The sequence below is a fragment of the Cuculus canorus genome, chromosome 17 (genome assembly GCF_017976375.1).
Source record: "Cuculus canorus isolate bCucCan1 chromosome 17, bCucCan1.pri, whole genome shotgun sequence".
Lineage (NCBI taxonomy): Eukaryota > Metazoa > Chordata > Aves > Cuculiformes > Cuculidae > Cuculus > Cuculus canorus.
Window position 1 is genome coordinate 2,774,948 of NC_071417.1, and position 18,888 is coordinate 2,793,835.

At 48.1% G+C, this 18,888-nt stretch overlaps 1 protein-coding gene across 4 annotated transcripts in view; it reads right to left on the reverse strand.

Moving 5' to 3' along the window:
* ULK1 (unc-51 like autophagy activating kinase 1) overlaps window positions 1-16,230 on the reverse strand; it is an 80,969-nt gene extending 64,739 nt beyond the window's left edge. For 2 of the 4 annotated variants that reach the window (XM_054082210.1, XM_054082208.1), the window contains exons 1-5: window positions 15,883-16,230; window positions 15,631-15,777; window positions 14,496-14,588; window positions 14,365-14,406; window positions 434-466 (exon numbers count right to left, since the gene is read on the reverse strand). In XM_054082210.1, coding sequence (XP_053938185.1) covers window positions 434-466; window positions 14,365-14,406; window positions 14,496-14,588; window positions 15,631-15,720 — 258 coding nt within the window. In that variant the 5' untranslated portion in view covers window positions 15,721-15,777; window positions 15,883-16,230. The remainder of the gene's footprint in view (window positions 1-433; window positions 467-14,364; window positions 14,407-14,495; window positions 14,589-15,630; window positions 15,778-15,882) is intronic. The other 2 variants (XM_054082207.1, XM_054082209.1) reach the window with 2 other exon arrangements.
* Window positions 16,231-18,888: the final 2,658 nt, after the last annotated feature.

An 18,888-nucleotide genomic window follows, 5' to 3' on the forward strand; every position in this document is an offset into this window, starting at 1 on the left:
ATTCCATATGGCTAAGGAAAGTCAACAAGACCTCAGAGGGCACTGCAGAGGCAGGAAAACGTTCAAAAGCTTTGCAGCTAAGCTATGTGGAGAAAATTTACTTTCCACGTATCTTTGAAGCAGATACTACCCAGGAATATCCACTTGACCCTTGAGGTAAAACATCTGACGGATTCAATCCACGCCAGCATGACCTCCTGACAGCAGCAATATGAAAAACCCCCCTGGCTGCTGTCTTCTCCCACACTGCCCCAGTTCTCAAAGGCATGCAGCTGGAGATTAGATTAGCAAAAGCATCACAGGTGAGACTGTGAGCAGAAAGCACTATTTGTGTAACCAGCTGGTCTTATTTTAAACCAAGTTAAATTAGGAAAGAGAAAGAGGGGGAGAAAAAGAAGGAGAAAATAATAAAAAAACCCCGAGACATACTCACCTCCATAACCAAGTAGACAGAGTTTGCCAGTTCCTGGGGAAAGGAAAAAAAAAAAGGAAAATAAAAGATTTAGACTCTGAAATGTTTCACACGCACTACAGGTGCTGCATTTCTTTCTAAACAGGTAAACTGTGCTCTGTATGATTCAGACTGAAGAGCAGGGGAAAACTTCATTATACATTAGATCCCTGAGGTTTCCTTACTTTGGAAGTGCCAGGTATTTAAGCATTTTATTTCTTTCTGTGTATGCACCTATTTAGCCAAGCCAGTCTCCTCTATTGTGGCTTGGGTGTTCATGTTCCTTTCTGGCGTTTAGGATTAACGGCAGCATGCAATGCAGATGCTGGCACGCTACAATCTTAAAGCCTTAATCATTTCCACATTTAACCTGTCCGTTTATAGCAACTGTGCCCACACGAGCAGCACTAGCCGGAACAGAGAGATAAGAGCAACAACTTTGGGACCTGCAGTTCAACTCCACAGCTGAAAAGCACCCAAGAGACGCACCTTTGATTTGAGGGCAAAAAAGGAAAGATCTCAGGTCACATTGGCCAATCAACTTCTACACACGCATTGAGTGAGTGCTATTAGCAGGTGGCTAAAGCTCTCTGGATTATCATGGGGTTCAACACCAGCAAAGCCCAGGCCAAGTGCTCATCTTCTAGAAGTGCTGCACTGCGATGCCTCTTACAATCCTGAGAGCCTTCGCTGACCTTCTCCGCCAGCTCCCTGGCCTTAGGAAGCACGCACAAAGCGGAACACACACTGTACCAGCACAGGACACCGCAGAGGTGTCCCCCACCACCAGACAGCACCAGAACCACACTGTGCACCTTGGTGGCTGTACAACACAATTATCGGCAGCTGCTTGGCCCTTGTTTGGCAGAGCTGCCATCCCTTAGCAGAAAGCAAACACGAAAACAACGAAGAGGAAGTTTAGCTTTCACAAACTACATGCAAAAGATATTTGTAACAAGTTATTAGCCAATAGGTAATGTACAGTTCGGATGGTCTCTCCACTGTATGTTATTTAAAGGCCCTGCAAACAAACATCATCAAGCAAGGCATTGATTTCTGGCAGGCAGTGTACGCAGTGACCAGGGTTAAATAAGGACCTATGCCAGCAGGGGAGATGCTCCGCTCGACTTCCCCAGCGCCAAGGTGACCTCAGTGGCTGGTGGTTAGATCCCACCAACACAGGGCAAAGAGATAAGACAGCAATGCCTGAAAGGCTTCCAGGAGAGAAGCAAGTGGCTCTTCCAACCCTCCAGTGGCAACGGCACCCTCTGAACACCGAAGCCTTCCTGGGAAGCGCTCCCCATCCTGCTGCGCACACACCGCAGCACAGCAACTCGCGGCTCAGATCGCAGGCGCCTCTAGCAGGGATGACAACTTCAACATTTCAAAACCCACTTACCAGAAAGAGATTTGTAGGAATTTCACCAACAAAACTAAACATTTATTTCAGGAAGGGCCCTGGAAACGATCTCTCATTTAAAGAACGCCTTCAGCCAACAGCTTTCTGTGGTCACAATGGATACCACTGCCTAAAGAGGATTCTGGTTTCTCTAATGACCTGACGGACTTCTCTCAAGCTGATTCGGCAGCAGAAATATTTCTTTCCCATTTTTAGCCTTCCAGAGTATTTATGATTTGTTCATTAACAAAACAAGAAACACTGCAAGCCAAATTTTGCAGGCTAACAGTCTCTCTGAAAAGAAACAAAATGCCCAAACCACTCATTTCCACATGAGTAACAATATTAGTTTGTTGCACTGCTGCAGAGGCTTATGTCCAAGAAGTACTACAGATAATTTACTCTGGACCTCACTCACGTGTGCCAGTCCCCGCAGCCAAGGCTAATGCTGTCACTAACCAGGCTTGATGAAGGCAATGGCACAGAGGCAACCCCCCAACTCCTCCTCTCATCACAAAGTGCAGCAGTGCCCTGACCAGCACCAAAAGGCCTCTGCCAAAGACACTAAGCTGATAATTAACCAGTCTGGATCACTGCCTGCCTCATAGTTCTTGCAGCAGAGGCCCCAGCAATGAAGTTACAATTTAATTGAGTGTAAAAATAGGCAACAGCCTCTACTGTCTACAAATAAGGCACATCTGCTGACAGAGGACAAAGAAACAAAGAAACTTCATTTAGCAGAACAGCATTAATCACCCCAGGACAGCGCTGTGTTCAAATTCCTCACTGGGACATTAGGAGGGACGGCGTTACCGACATCAAAACCAAGTAGTCCTGTCTCCCTTAAAATTTTCTCTCCACCCATCCTGGAAGGTGGCATGATGCTCTTCTTGGAAAGAGTGTGTTTAGGTGTGTCCAAAGGGAAATGTCTGGGTGTAGCAACAGTTAGTCATCCTCCTACCACAGCTTAAAAACGCTGCAAGAGGAAACTTCCATAGAGAATTCCTCCTCTGCACTGTCCCCCACCACCTTGCCTGCCACCAAATTTAGAAAGACTTTTAGGAAGGGAAAGAAGTTGCAGTTTAATGACACAACACTCCAAAACTCTAAGCAGAGGCTCATTGTCACCAGTCTCTGCAGGACCAGTCTGGTAATAGACACTGCGGTAAAAGCAGCAAAGAACAGCTTCCACTTCACACAAAATCTCTTTCCTACTAAGACTGGGGGATGCAGGAGGAACATTTTGAAGATGAATGTAGCTCCAATGTTACGCCTGTGTGCTCAGCACCGTGTGGCTGACGAGGCTCCTACTGCCTACACGAGGGGAGCCATATGGATACAAGTCCTCAAAACTGGTATTGTTATTCTCCTGAAGAGCAGTGTCCTACCACTCCTCGTTGGCCTCCCTCTGACCACAAAGGCTGCTGGTTTCTACCTCTCAGAAGATACCCGCGTGTGCTGCTCAACACTGCCTCTCAAACAGCACCCGCAGCAGCTGCCGAGCAAAGATAATTGCAAATGGGGCTAGGACTCATCAGTTGGACCAACACAACAGAAGCATCAAACAAAGCTGAGGGTCTGGCAGAGGAAGATAAGTCTTGACACCAACTGAAAGCTAATCTTTTCCGTTCTGTTGTTGTGTTTTGGTTTTTTTTAATGCTACTTCCCCCACTCACTGTAGCAGAACAACCACACGCTGCATCCTCCAGTTTAGCCAACATGATCTCACGGAGCCAGTGCCCTTTTGTCTATAGTTTGTCACCGCCCTTCTGACAGTGGCACAGCCTGTAACAAACAATTTTGCTTTACAGAAACCAATTCCTAGGCCAATGGCACCTGGAAAGCCTTGAGTTAAGGCCGGGGCTCCCAAGCTGGCTGGGCTCAGGAAACAGTCCACCATTCCCAAGAGAGAGAAGAAACTTTCCAAACACTTAAATCTCTTGGTATGATTTCACTCTGGCTCACAGCTTGGCTCGAGCAGGGTAACCTCGGAAGACGGAAAGGAAAGCCATCATGCTATGCAAGGATTATCTCTTGACGCAACTATTTGAACGGAAGCAAGATAAAAGACAATAGTAACATCAATCTGAATTGTGGGAGCACCTACCAACCTTCACCCTTTGGAAAACAGATCTAAAGCAAATAGCTAGAAGATATTCACATGCCTTTTGACCTCACAAGGAAAGAAAAACAAGTCTCAATCTATTGTGTTTCTCTGTTCTCTGATGCCGGTCCCTCTCTTCTCTCCTGAATCTTACCAATGAGGAACCTGGGAACGTTTCAAGTAGGTTTCCAATTCAAGAGTCGACAATTAACTTAGATGAAGGAATAAAAGTAGGAATGAGGAAAGAAGACGTAAGTACTCATTCACTGCAATATAATCTCCACTTTGCACGGACACAGAATACCACAAAATGTTTCTCAAAGCCAGACATAGCTTCACAGCCAGACAAAAGTACATTTGAGGATAGAATTTTGGGACTCAAGTCATGCAGCCAGTGAGATGCTGCAACAAGAGAGTTAGCATATTATAAGGAACCAGCAGCCACTTTCCTCTTGGAAATGATGTCTTGGGCTACAGTAGCAGTCACACATAAGCAGAGCCCAGGAAACGATATGCAAACAACACATATCATCATTCAACAGCCTACTCGATACTTTTGCCCATTTTGGCATATCCGGGTCCAGCAATAAAGCCTGCTGGGAATTGTTATTACCACTGTCAGCAGATCTTTGACTTCCAAAAAGAATGAGGGGTCCTAATTTCTTTAGGTAGATCCCAGGGAATAAGCACAAGAAGAAAGACCGAGAGAGGCTCGCAGACTTCTGCGCTGGCTCTTGGCTGCATTCTGCTTCCTACAGACCTGTCGGCTGGCTCCAGGACGTGGAGCACCAGCGGAGGCACAGGGCGAGAAGAAGAGCGGCCCTGCAGTACAGACGTGGCTTATGGCCAGCTTTGCAGCAGGTAGGTTTCTGCAGGACCAGAAGAACAGTGACGCCAAGGGCCAGTGCTACCAGGCACTGCAGTATTCTCTGCTTATAAAACTGATGAGTTGTTGGAGGACAGGTCGTACTTTAGGGCCGATTGAAAACAGCAGGAAAGCTCTCCTCTGGTTCTACATGGGCTTCAGGAAGGGAGGGAAAGTACTTCTCATCCCCCTGGCAACCGTCCAAAAGTCTGAGTGCATGCCATTAAAACATAAACCAGACAATGTCAAGTCTGCGGAGCTACTGTTTGCCAGGCAGTGAATACCACCACAGACAAACGGCTGGTAAGACAAGTGACCTGAAGAGATCTGAAGTGATTTTCAAGTGATCTGAAGAGACTTCACCATCTCCTCCACTGGACACCAGCTTTCTGCAGCTTCCTGCAAAGCAGTCCCAGCTCTCTCCTCCTCTCCAGCTCTACTCCAGGCAGTGGCAGGGTGCGGTGCCCATCGCAGCCAGGCTGTTGGCTTCACGCACGTTCACTGTGTTCCTCAATCAAACCCTGAGATTCAACACACTCGCTGGGTGATGGAAGCTATGGCACTTTCAGAGGGTTCAAGCAGGAGAACGTGACTCTCCTTCTGAGGCAGACTGGGCCTCCGCAGAGCAGCACCTTACAGCAAGTCAAAGCTGAGAGCTGCGTCTGAGCCTAACCACAGAAACCAAAATACAGCGTCAACACCATAATAAGAGTATAGAGACAAAGCAGCAGGTTCCACAAGTCACAGAGCTTCAAGGCGAGACCAAAAACTCCTGCAAGACTCCTGCTGCTGGGACACCAAAAAACAATCACTTCTTACAGCAGTCATGTTCTTCTGGGTATAGACGACCATCTACAGCCCTTTGTAGCCACAGCTGGACAGCAGTTCGGGAGGCATTCCTGCCCAAGAGCATCAGCGCAGGTCCACCTGCAGCTGCGGCAGCCCAGCAAGGAGAAGAGATTGCAGAGGAAAAAACAGCAGAACCTTGAAAAGTTTGAGCTTTCTGACATGGAGTGGAAATACATCTTTGCCAACAAGCAGCATAAGGTCTAAAAGCTTCTTTGAACAAAAGCAAGGTCCTTTTTGCAAATGGCAACGCAATACGGTAATGCTATCAGGAGAGGAAACTTCAGAATCCTATAAACAACGATAAAAATACTGGAGATCAACTTGCTTGTCTATATTTATTTCTCATCTCCTTTCTGTATCACAGTCTTATTATTATGAAAGGAACATTTAAGGATGAATTCCCCATTACCTTAAGCTTGGTCACATGTACTGGAATGAAATCCTTGCATTCCATGAAGTTGCATTTTACGAGCCTGCCCAAAGGAGTAGGGGGGGTGCTGGGAGCCGAGGCAGACAATGAGGCAGGCTACAATAAGGAATGGTTCCGTTTTAATCACACACTCACCTATTCACTTATGAGACATGTTCCAATAAAAACAAAACCATTCAATCTGGAAGTTTGATTTTAGAACCAATTAATGTGGTTCTACTAAAAGCTGGAAATGGCCTTTTCGTTTTGGATTTTTTTTATTTTAAAGGCATATCCCAAATATAAACTGACATCCTGCAGGAGACTGTTTTTATACAGCTCTGGATATTAGAGGCCAAGTCCCAATAGGGTTTTCTATAGCATCTGCATGACTGCCCAGCATTTGCAATTCTTCTCTTTTACATCCACTTATTTCAGCTTTCCTTTACCAGGTTCAAAAAACCAAACACCCATTGTCACAGCACAAAGGTGTTATAACAAGGAGTCTAAAAAAAAAAAAAAAGAATTTTCAAATAAAAACTATCATAATTTAAAAAGCGGAAAAAAAAAATATCCAATTACCAGAAGCCAGAGTAATATGGGCTTTAAAAAACAAAGAGAAACGAATATTTTTTTAAGATATTTAACAGGTAGATGAAAAAAAAGTCAACCCCAAATGAAAAATCCTGCAAAGATAAAGCTGCCCGGCTGTGTGCATGGTACCGTAAAGCAGCGCACACACAGAAAACACACAGCCAGTGTGTTCCAAACCCATCCCACAGCCCTGCCTGACTCTACCTCTCACGCTGCTGGATTCCCTGGGGTTTCCCATCACACCAGCAGCTCTCCCATCCCACACTCCCCCATGGACTGAGCCAGCCAGGAGGCCTTCCCTTCTCGGAGATGTAAGATACTTTCCTAAATAGGATCTCCAATGACTTAAAATTCTACATCTTTCATTGCCCCCAGCAGAAGCACGCTGTCTGGCTGATCTCTAGCATGCCAGCTCAGCTGACCTAATTCCTCCTGTTATTCTGATGCTAGGAGACAAGCCAGGTGCTCCTGCAGCCAGACAGAACATTATTGCCCTAAGCAACCAGTGATGCAGAATTTGATTCATTTCCATCAGCCCCCCTTGAAACAACCTTGCTTGATAAACAAACACAGCTTTGAGATCCACCCTTTGCATTTTGAGAGCATCTCTATGTTTACGGTGGTATTTAAGGCTTGCACATCATAAAGCAGGAGACATCACACAGTTAAAGCACCTCTTTGCTATACACTAAGCACAAAGAGGCTGTACAGCTAGATGATGGCAGGGCTCTCCCTGGATTCTGCTGGGGACATTTGTTATTAAATTTCTCAGAGAGGAACCATATCATCTGAAGGCATTTAAGAAGGCTTCTCTTAAAGAAAGCATGCTTAGCTTTGTACCCAAGAAACATTGCCTTGGAAGACCACATCATTCTTAGTCACTTTGCATGGAGTTTGCCATTTAACATTGCTACAGGAACACCAATAACAGCAAAAAATCCAAACCACCCAAGAAACCACTCATCCAACAAGCAAAAAGCGTACATAATTATTTTGACAACAAAACAAAACCAAAATCCTCTCCCTGACTTTGCAGATCAAAGACCGCCACCTCTGCTGACCACCCCTGTGCTTAGCTTCTCGTTTCCCGCTGTAACTCACTGTGTGCCACGCGATGAAGGCAGTCTGCCGCAAGGAAGGCATATATCTGCTTCAGAGGACCACAGCTTATCTAGGAGTTTCTCCAAAGCAAACCAGAGTCATCCAGCTCAGATTCCTACCACCAACACCAAATTGATCTTTGCTGTTTGCTAGTCCACCCGTTGTGCAATGGCTTTTCAGATGGTGTCAACAGGTGGGATAAAAGAAGACTCATGAAAGTGAACCGTATACTCAGTTCTCTACACATGCTTGAGCATTAGGATGAGCTTTTGAAACACATAGTTTTATTGCAGTTTCATAGGTTAGGGTCAAATCTAGTCCAGCCACAACATTACATCTTATAAAAGGCTTTGCTTTGGACCTATGAATATTCAAACAGTGGTTCTCCATCTAAATCAAATCCTACACAGGCACCAACTAGGAGGTACCTCTTCCCATCCACCTTCCAAGTCTCTACCTCCTTGCTTTGCTCGCTCCAAACAAATGCATTCAACCACCACAAGGACTTAAACAGCGGTAATTTTCATAACAGAAACACTGATGGAACTTCAAGAAAAGCAGCACGAATAGCACCTCAGCCGTTACCAGAGCTTTGCTGTCAACCTGTGAACACAACAGCCTATCAGTTTCCGATTACTCCTGGGAAACATTCCTTAGTCTGTCATTATAGTCTGAGTAATGCTACCTTCCACAGGAGCTTTAGAGGCTATTAACTTCCACATTGCCGGCTCCTCCATGACATCTTAGTCATGTGAGAGCAAGACAGGTATGTGTTTTACACAAGGGATGAGTACAATGGTGACCATAATTTCAGAAATGCAACAAGACCGCTCCCTCTAAAAAAAGCCCATGACTCCTCCGAGGTCTATATTTAGTGGTCAGCATTTGCTAGATGTTTCTGTGACCTGCACAGTGGAGTACTCAGCTAGCGAAGCCAATATTAAATGGAAGTTCAAGACTATAAAACTCTCTACTCTCCATAAACATAGCCATTTTGGTCTAGTAAACGCTCAAGCCTCGTCCTACAAAAACTACTGGCAGAAGGTGGCTGGGTTTTTGTCCTTTTCCCTTTCTAGGTCTAAATTAAGCCAGATCCAGTTTTCAGAGGCTCCCTTTGACAGATGCGAGGATGCTGACAGAGCAGGATAGCAGACACCCCACTCTTGCCCACAGTGCAAACAGAAAGAGGATTGCTTGGCAGTTCAGAGAAGCCTGTGCTTTACACCCACTCACCAGGCAGCCTGCCAGCTTCGCTCGGGGATGGAATTAAAACAGGATTTAACCAGGCAGGCAGCCTGACCTCAGGAGCGTGATCTCCCAGACACAGAGGGCCTCCTTAGTCATTCCAAGTGTCACAGTGGTGCCCTGTCTCCCTGTCTGGGGCACCTGAACAGCAGTGCCTGAGGAACAGAAGATCCTGCATTAGGTGGCACGAGAGGTGGCGAGGAGGTGACGCTGCAGCAGAGCTGATTCATCTGACATCACGCTCCTCGGCGAAGCGCTGCAGCAGAAGCGAGTGGTGCTGGAGGGCACGCCAAAGGACACTGCCGTGCTCGGAGCTCCATGTGTCCCAGAGGACAGCAGAAGGCACGCACACGAGGTGTGGACTAGCAGCTAAAGGCTCAGTGTTGGAAAAAAATGATGGTGCAAACAGCACAACAGAACATCACAGCCCAGCAGCCATGATCCTATTGATCACAGGACTTCCTTCTATACAGCAACAAATAGAACAAGCTTGTTATTACTTGTGTCTCAAGACCAGCCCAGGGAGATTGATCGTTAAGCTGAGGACTGTTTGTTCTGCCACTCATGCCCTAATCCACGTGCACAAGAAAAACTGCACTGCAAGGACCCCGTGTTCTTTGGCTTCTCTTCAGGAGCTCCAGGTGACACAGTCAGCCCAGCAGACATTTTTGGTGAGTCTGCACTGCACGAGTGACTTAAGCATCACTCTCAGCTCGTTCCAAGCTGATGAGTACAACAAGCCAACTCGACATAAAATTACAGAAAGCAGACACACAGGTAACCTAGGCTGAACCAGAAACTCAGGAGTGCAGGGCCCTGCATGGTGCTAACAGCTAGATTCCTTCAGCCAGTCTATCCCATTTATGTGAAATTAAAACAAAGCAAACAAACCAATCAATCATGAACAATACCCACACAACCACAGTCGTAGCTAGGCTGCTTTAAAAAGCTCAGATCACAGCACACAACCAGGGAAAATGTGACAGTTAAGTAATCCTTCTTCCCATTTCACGCAGGAAAATGCTTTATAATATCCAAAGCATGATTTCTGTCCAGGAATAGCAGATTTTCTGCAGGCCTTGGGCAGCTGGGTTAAGGTTCCTTTGCCCTGCAGTGCTGAACAAACCTGCCCCAGCCTCAAACACAGCCACATGTGAGATCTTCAGATGACACCTATTCAGCCAACCTTCCTGCCGCAGCTGGCACAGCACAGGGAAGGAAAAATACCCAGGATCTCCCACTGCCCCAGAGATCTTAGTTACACATAAGAACCTACTTCTTAGTAGTGCTGGAAGCGGCTGCCTAGCACACAGCGCTCCGAGGAGCCAACGAGTTCAAGAGTTACCTTCCTACCACTGAATCCTCTGAGCTAATCAAGCAGTCTCCGATCAGATATTCAGATTTGACAGTCTGAGTCACAAAAGAAACTAAAGCAAGTCATAGAATCATAGAATAGTTTGGGTTGGAAGAGACCTTAAAGCCCATCCAGTTCCAACCCCCTGCCATGGGCAGGGACACCTCCCACTGGCTCAGGCTGCCCAAGGCCCATCCAACCTGGCCTGGAACCCCTCCAGGGATGGGGCAGCCACAGCTTCCCTGGGCAACCTGGGCCAGGGCCTCTCCACCCTCATGGGGAAGAAATTCCTCCTTATGTCCAGTCTAAATCTGCCTCTCTCCACTTTGTACCTGTTCCTCCTCATCCTGTCCCCACAAGCCTTTGTAAACAGTCCCTTCAGGTACTGGAAGGTCACTATAAGGTCTCCTCGGAGCCTTCTCTTCTCCAGGCTGAACAACTCCAGCTCTCTCAGCCTGTCCTCAGATAGGAGGTGCTTCAGCCCTCTCATCATCTTTGTAGCCTCCTCTGGACCCATTCCAACAGCTCCATCTCCTTCTCACATTGATGATTCCAGAACTGGACACAGTATTCCAGATGAGGTCTCCCAAGAGAGGAACAGAGGGGCAGAATCCCCTCCCTCGCCCTGCTGGCCACTTCCCTCGAGCAGGCCACATGCTGCTTAGCTATCAGCAGCAACATTACTGAAGAGCTGAGCTGATCCTCAGAGCTTTAGAAAACCCTTTTCTAAGAAACCTCATTTCCAAACCAAGTCCTCATGTGCTGGAAACCACCATCATTTCTATCCTTGTTGTCACTAATTTCCACCTTAAGGAACAAGAGCTCATTCAGCTGTCTTCAGAGTAAAAATCTTCTGCTATCCAGATGTCCCTCCAGGCTGCTGCAGTCTGGAGACTTCAGCTCCAGACCCTCTGCGAGCCGGGGATTGTTCAGTAGCAACTCATGCACTCCACATTTGGCAGGACACAGTTGCACCTTATGCCCAACATCTCCTGTGCGTACGGAATAGCTGCACCACAACTCCACACAGACGCTAACTAGGCAGCACTTTTAGAAACACAATACAATGTGATTTATCCTCTTTTTGAGCAGAGCTTCTCGCATTAGGCTCCTAGACTATTCATAGCACCTCTCATTAATATATGAGCACATAATAATGGAAATATGCATATTTCATTTTGTGAGCCATTCTCATGTAACGATGCTGCTCTTAGGACTCCACTGAGGAGATCTAGAAAAGTCCAGACACTGCACTTCTATGCATTAAACATTCACCAGTATCATTTATTCCTAGGAAGCTTCTTATTTTGTCATTATTTATGAACCAATATCACAAAGATCTATGGAACAAGAAAGAACACACCAATTTTGCTGCATTTGAAGGATAAAACAAATGTGCCAGGGTGAGAGCTGCTGTCAGTATCAAATATCAGCACTACAAGCGTCTGTCTGGCATTATATGAAAAGATCTTGATTAGCATGAGGCCTGGTTAGCACTAGCTTTTACCCAGGAAAATGCAAATGTAAGCATCACTGGGTGTAATCACTTGCTTACAGCCACTGTGGTTTTGGCAACCATTTCCTTGTGTGCAAGGAACACACGAGTAAAAGTTAAAGTCACTGCTGACAGGAGGTGCAAAGGAAGGGACAACACAAAATGCAACCGGCAAAGCTACCCTGCAACAGTAACATTCACAGGAAGTATTTTTTCCTTTTTGCTTACCGCGTTGTAATACAAGAACAACCCTTCTCAGCTTTAGAAAGCCTGAAAGTAAGGGCTCAATTAAGTGCAACTATTTTCAAAGGTATATACATATGCAGCTATGAATGAAGCACCTGATCGTGTATCAGAGGAGCAAGGTGAGTAACCAGTAGCGTCTTCCACAGAGTAAGGCTGGCTAGTCAGAAGCCAGCCTTCCACAGAACTGCACTTTTACCTTTGCAGATAATTTATTCCCACCGAGCAAGGCCAAACAGTACATTACACACACATCCTAGGCGGGCGGACTGCATCAGCCTGTGTCTGGTGACCCATCACCTTATACCAGAGGAGACTCTACAGCCTGGCAGCGCATCCAATGCCACCTAAGTCATCTAATTTTGTCTAAGAAATCAAGTTACCCAGGTCATATAAGGACTCTGACAAAGCTGGTAAACTAAACCTGGACGTGCCCTTGAGCCCAGGACCATTCTCAAGTTGTTGATTTGTGGTATCTTACACAGCTTCTTGCTGATATCTCACTAGGCTACACTGTTATACGCTGAATTTAACTAAAGCTCATTTGCCATCACATAAAGAAAAAAATAAAAGCACTGCTGCAGTTATAGTAGTGATGAAAACATTCCTTTTGCAGAAAATATCTTTGAGCTGCTTCCTACCTGGCGGTTATTTGAAGCAGGGCAGGAACAGAACGTGAACAAAGGCTTTGAAAGATCTGCAATAAGCAAATTAGCAGCATAATGCTCCAAACAAATGCAAACTATAGAGGAAATGCAGAAGCAGCCGTGCACCCGCTCGACTGAAAAGTTATTAAGTAAATGTAGAAGGGACAGAGGAGACTAATAAAGCACGAGATCTAATGGCCCAGTGGCCTGCACCCAGAGAAAACTTCCCCGGCTCTCTGAGCTACTCTGCAGCACTACGAGGCCAAAAGCAGCCGCTGCTTTGCAAGCCCAGCTCGAGCAGGTGGCTCGGGAGCAACGCACAACCAGCCTCTCGCCCAAATGGTATTTCCAAGAAGCAATCCCATCCCCAGCAGCCTTGCCTCCCTCGCATGAAATCCCCCACGTTCAGCTCTCCCCAAACCACCCCCCCCCGGCACGGAATGCTCCCCAAGGAGTTGGCTCCTTGCAGCATCTGGCCATAACGCCCTGCTCCGGCGGAGAGGGACACGGTGGGGGACACGACCCCGGGACTGGGGTGACGTGGGCAGACTACAGCACCCAGAAGGCATTGCAACCAGCTGGGACTCCTGTTTGGGGTGACGTGGAGGCCACCCGAGCCAATCCACAGGAGAAGAAGGAATGTCAACAAACACGGCGGCCTGCGGGACATGTGATATCGGGGACAGGGACAGACGCCTCCGATAAGCCACCTCAGGGCCACCCGGGGGTCCAGCGTGGCCAGCGGTCACGCAGCCACCGCTCGCAAGTGTCAGACCTTGGGGTAACGCAGGCGGTAAGGAGGTATCGCACGCCAGCCTCACCACCCGAGACAGGAGGGTTCCATCTTAGGCTTTTAGATCCTGCAGCGTTTTGCTTTAAAAGGCATCACAAGCGTCAGAGGAAACTTGCCCCAGGACTCCGCAGGATTTTTTTAACTAAAAATTCAATGGAAAAAAAACCCAAACCCAAAACGTAACTGGATAACTTGGGTTGCAGATCAGATCGGTTTTAGCCCCTAAGATTAGATCTTCAGAGCTGACTTTGAAGGAAAAAGCAACTGCGGGAAACCACAATAATCTAAAAATGCCTGCTGCAATTTTTAACACTTAGTGACTGCCACAAGGACAACAGAAAAATGCAAATTAAAATCCTCTGGAACTGAAGACAATCATATGCTACAAAGTCACACGCTATTTTTGCATTGCTTAGGAAAAATAAGTTTTCTTAGGGAGTATATCCAGACCGGAGAAAGAAAATAAAAGGTAGGCATGCCAAGAAAAAAATTACAGTAGTTATTTCTAACGTTCTGAGAACTTACAAGCTGCCAACACAGATTCCCCACACACTGTATTTCACTGCATCACGTCCTGGGAGCTGGAGCTCGCACCCCAGCTCCCAATTGCACAGGAGTTCTGTGATCCAGAGAACAAATACACAATTTGCTCAACCATGTTTGTTTATCTTTCCTTTGCTTATCAGAAGACTTCCCCCCCCCACCTCCCCCGACAAGCGTTTGATTACAAAACATCTGTTCAAAACCGAAATTCCACAAACATCATTAAACCTCTCTCAAATCCAGAATGCTTTGCCAGAACTGACTGTATTTACCTGGAAGTCATACAAGGCAACGATGTTTTCATGCTTCAATTCCTAGAAAAAGTAAAACAAAGACCATAAGCTAGGAGCAACAAAGGGCACACAGAACAAAGACTGAAGAAAACAAGCCAGCCCACTTTTACCTTAAGTATTTTTATCTCCTTGCCCAGCAGAGTTTGAGATTTTGCAAGGTTTTTCTTGTTAATGCATTTCACAGCTACTTCCAGCTCAGGTTTCTGAAAGAGTGAATATGTAATCCAATAATAAATGTAAATTTCAGCATTAATTTACATTAGGATAAGCAGCCTCCTAAGAGATTTCGAACACAACCGCCAGCAGCACGGGCAAAGGCCTCTCGCTGTATCCTAATGCCTGTCCCTCCCTTGTTCAGACTTGCCCTCTCCCGAATTATGTTTGTCAGCCCAAGGAGAAAAGCCCAAGGTTGGGGTTTTTGTTACTACTTTATACGACGATTATCCTCTTATTTAATCACTAGAAATAAATGCACTGTGGGAGCCGCAGCTTATCCCAAGCCCTGATGATGGAAAATCCACTGCCGGATTGGTTTCCTTTTATTTACCAGTAAGCGATTTCTCCTCCTCTTGGAAAAATTAAGTGGGGAAGGAGAAAACGTCACAGACCTAAAGAAGCCCCACAAAGCAAGAGCCCCCTACACACTTCACAGCCAGTATGGGGTGGTTTGGGGTTTTTTTCCCCTTGTTTTCCAGGCGAGGGGCAGTTCTGGGGAGTCAGCTCTGCTCCGGGGAGGGGGGGGCACAGGCAGAGAATAGCAGCAATAAATGATCATTCATGTGCCAGAGCTACCCCAGAGCCCGGGGATGGGATCCGGGGCAGGAACAGCCCAGCAGGGATGCGGGGTACCCAGCTCAGTGAGGATGGGGAGCCCCAACAGGGATGCGGGGTACCCAGCTCAGTGAGGATGGGGAGCCCCAGCAGGGGGTGAGGGGAGCCCCAACAGGGATGCGGGGTGCGGGATACCCAGCTTGGCAGGGATGGGGAGCTCCAAAAGGGATGCGGGGTGCGGGATACCCAGCCCGGCAGGGATACGGGTGCTGGATGCCCAGCCTCAGCGAGGATGGGGAGCCCGGCAGGGGATACGGGGGAGCACAGTTCAGCGAGGATGCGGAGCCCCAACAGCAGGGGATGCGGAGCCCAGGCTCGGTCCAGACCCAACAATAAATCAATTAAAAAAAAACCACAAAAAAACACAAAAAACGGGGGGGAAGGGGGGGGGGGGGGAAAGCCGCTATAACCAACCTCTTTGTGCCTGCCTTTGAAGACCACGGCGAAAGCTCCGTGCCCGATCAGGTCCTTTCTGCTGAACTCAAACTTTCCCACCGTCTCCATGGCGCTGCGCCCGGGGTCCCCGCGGCCGGCGGGGCTGCGGCCGGGACGGCTTCACCGCTGCGAAGGGAGGAGGAGGAGGGCGGTGAGGAAGGAGCCTCCTTTAAAGAAAACTCAGCCTCTCCCAATCCACCCCCCCCCCTCCGCCTGCGGGGCAGCCCCCACCTCGCCCTGGTCCATGCGCTGCCTCCTCCTGCAGAGCGGCCAGCCGGGCATGGTGAGAAGCGGCTCCTCAGCAGCGAGCTGTGCCCATCGCGTCCTCGGGACGGAGCGACTCCTCGGCTTCAGGCGGGGCTCCCCGAGCCGAGCCCCATCCTCTCTCCCCGCCTCGCAGGCGCGGCTTCGCCAACAGTCCACCTTAAGAGGCGTCCACCTTAAGAGCAGTCCACCTTAACCCGTGGCGCCTCCACCTTAAGGGCCGCCTGCGTGCGCGCAGCGGGGTTGGGGTCACCGCCCGCGTCCTAATGCCCGCCTGGGTCCTAGTGCTCGTCCGCCTACTAATGCCCGCCCGGGTCCTAGTGCCCGCCCGCAGACAAAGCCGTGCGGAGTGGCGCAAGCGCGGCGGCGGGGGAGGCGACAGCGACAGCGACGACCTGAGGCGGAATGGGCCGAGCCACACGCATTTAAAGGCGCCGCGCCCTGAGTCACGGCCGTGTCCCGCGGTGCAGCCGGCCCCCGCCCCCGCGCATGTGGAATTGCAATCGAATAATTAAAGGAGTGCGCCCGTGCGGGAGAAATTTGTAAAAATGCACTCCAAAAGCACCTAACGGGGCGCAGGGGGAGCACGGTCCCACCCGCGCAGCGCCCCTTCTTCGCACCGTGTGGACCGTGGCCTCCACGTGCTCCCGAGCTGGGGCAGGAGCTGCTCCAGCCCTTCCCCTCCAGCCCTTTACAATTCCATCCCTTACATCCTGTTTCCTCTAACCCTTCCCCTCTATCCCTTCTTTCCTTTCTCCCTCTCCCCCCATCCCTTCTCCCCCCATCCCTTCTCCCCCCATCCCTTCTCCCCCCCATCCCTTCTCCCCCCATCCCTTCTCCCCCCCATCCCTTCTCCCCTCCCATCCCTTCTCCCCTCCCATCCCTTCTCCCCTCCCATCCCTTCTCCCCCCCATCCCTTCTCCCCCCATCCCCTCTCCCCCATCCCCTCTCCCCCATCACCTCTCCCCCATCCCCTCTCCCCCCATCCCCTCTCCCTCCATCCCTTCTCCCCCATCCCTTCTCCCCCCATCCCTTCTCCCCCCATCCCTTCTCCCCCCATCCCTTCTCCCCCCATCCCTTCTCCCCTCCCATCCCTTCTCCCATCCCATCCCTTCTCCCATCCCATCCCTTCTCCCATCCCATCCCTTCTCCCCCCCATCCCTTCTCCCATCCCATCCCTTACATCTGTTTTCCCCCAACCCTTCCCCTCTATCCCTTCTTTCCCTTCTCCCCTATCTCATCTCCTCTCCCATCCCTTCTCCCCCCATCCCATTCCCTTTCCCCTCCTCCCCTCCGTCCCTGTGTGAGAAACACTTACTCACTGCTAAAATATTGGAAAGGACAAAGTCTTTGAAGCAAAGACAATAATATTTTTATTTTACAATTCAGCCCTTCTTAATAAGGCATCTTACAAAAGCAGCAGGTATATATACCAGTTTTAGACAAAGAACCGTGTAAGTCCTCAAAGAATGTTTATTTTCTTAGGTTATCCAACAATGTCTGGAGACTCCCTTGAAGTTATCTCTTGACCTAAACCAGCTACATCTTACAAGATAATTAAGCATATCAATAAATTTTTGCAACTCTAAGAGAGCGTTTATGCTTTCAGGTTCTTTATCCGTGTCTGGAGATTGTCTGCATATTATCTCTCTATACAAGACAGATTTATATTATAAGATAATTAAACATACAAACCAGCTGCAGCAAAACTTGTCAATTAATTGGCCTGCTCAGAGGGAGCAAACCCAGGCCCTGAGGAGCCGTGGTGGGCACCTCCACCAAGGTGGCTGCCCCATCCCTGGAGGTGTTCAAGGCCAGGTTGGATGGGGCTTGGAGCAGCCTGGTCCAGTGGAAAGTGTCCCTGCCCGTGGACTGGATGATCTTAAAGATCCCTTCTATGATTCTTATCAAAGTGTCCGAAGCAGAACATGCTATTCAGAGAAAACAATGCGCATCACGGCCAACAACACTGCTCGCGCATCCCAGTGTGAAGTTTGCTTTGTACACAGCATCGACCCATTTGTTGACCTGTGTCTGCACTGCAATACCAAACACTCGCTGCTACTTGTTTTCTTTCTCTACTTCTACCCTTGTGTTGTCCATGAAGTCTATAATTTCAGTCTTTTCTAGATGATCATTAGAGGTTAATTCAGAATTTAATACAGAAACCAGTAAAAACGGCCAACATCATTAACTTGCAAAAAGATAATCCAGATATTTGGTAAATGACAGACTTGGGAATTTATTGTACCAGCTCTTAAAAGCCGCTTTCTTAACGCAGAACATAGGAGTTGCAAAAGTTTAAGACAGGAAGTGAAAAAGATGTTTTGAAACTTTTTAGATGGGTTCTAGGCAGGCACAATCTTGTATTCCCTACGCTGGAAAACAGCCAGGGCCCCGTGGTTAGCAAGTGTACTCTTGCAAGAACTGCGGTCAAATCTCCAGTGGCCACAGGTGTTTCTGCCTTCGCTCCAGATACACAGTCCTAGCGTTAGAAGGAGGAAGTCGCTATGCATGTTATTCAATTAGAGGCCAAAATACGACAGCGATGAACATTCTTTGTTCTGTACTCTGTGTGCTAATTTGTTCCTTCACGTGCTGATAGTTGTGCAAAAAATGTTTAACTTAAATTGGTTTTGATTAAACGCGGGTTCTAAGGTAGCTTTCTGCGCACAGCTACGCACAGAGCAGGGCTGTAAAGTCAGCTGCCTCTGCTGGTATCTTCTTTTTATTCTGAGCGAAGTGGGTTTGGTTTTAAGCAAGCCTAAAGATGCACCGAACAGCTTTCTAGAGAGCAAGTAAAACTTCAAAGTAGCCTAAGAATTGTGAAGACACTCAGGTCTCTACAAGGACCAAGGTGTACTGGATGCTGTGCGCCCACATGAAGCACTACGCTTGCTTTGAACTGACAGTTTAACATTTGTAGCAGTTAAACGTCTCTCAAATGCACTTTCCAAAAATAGGCCAGTGCAA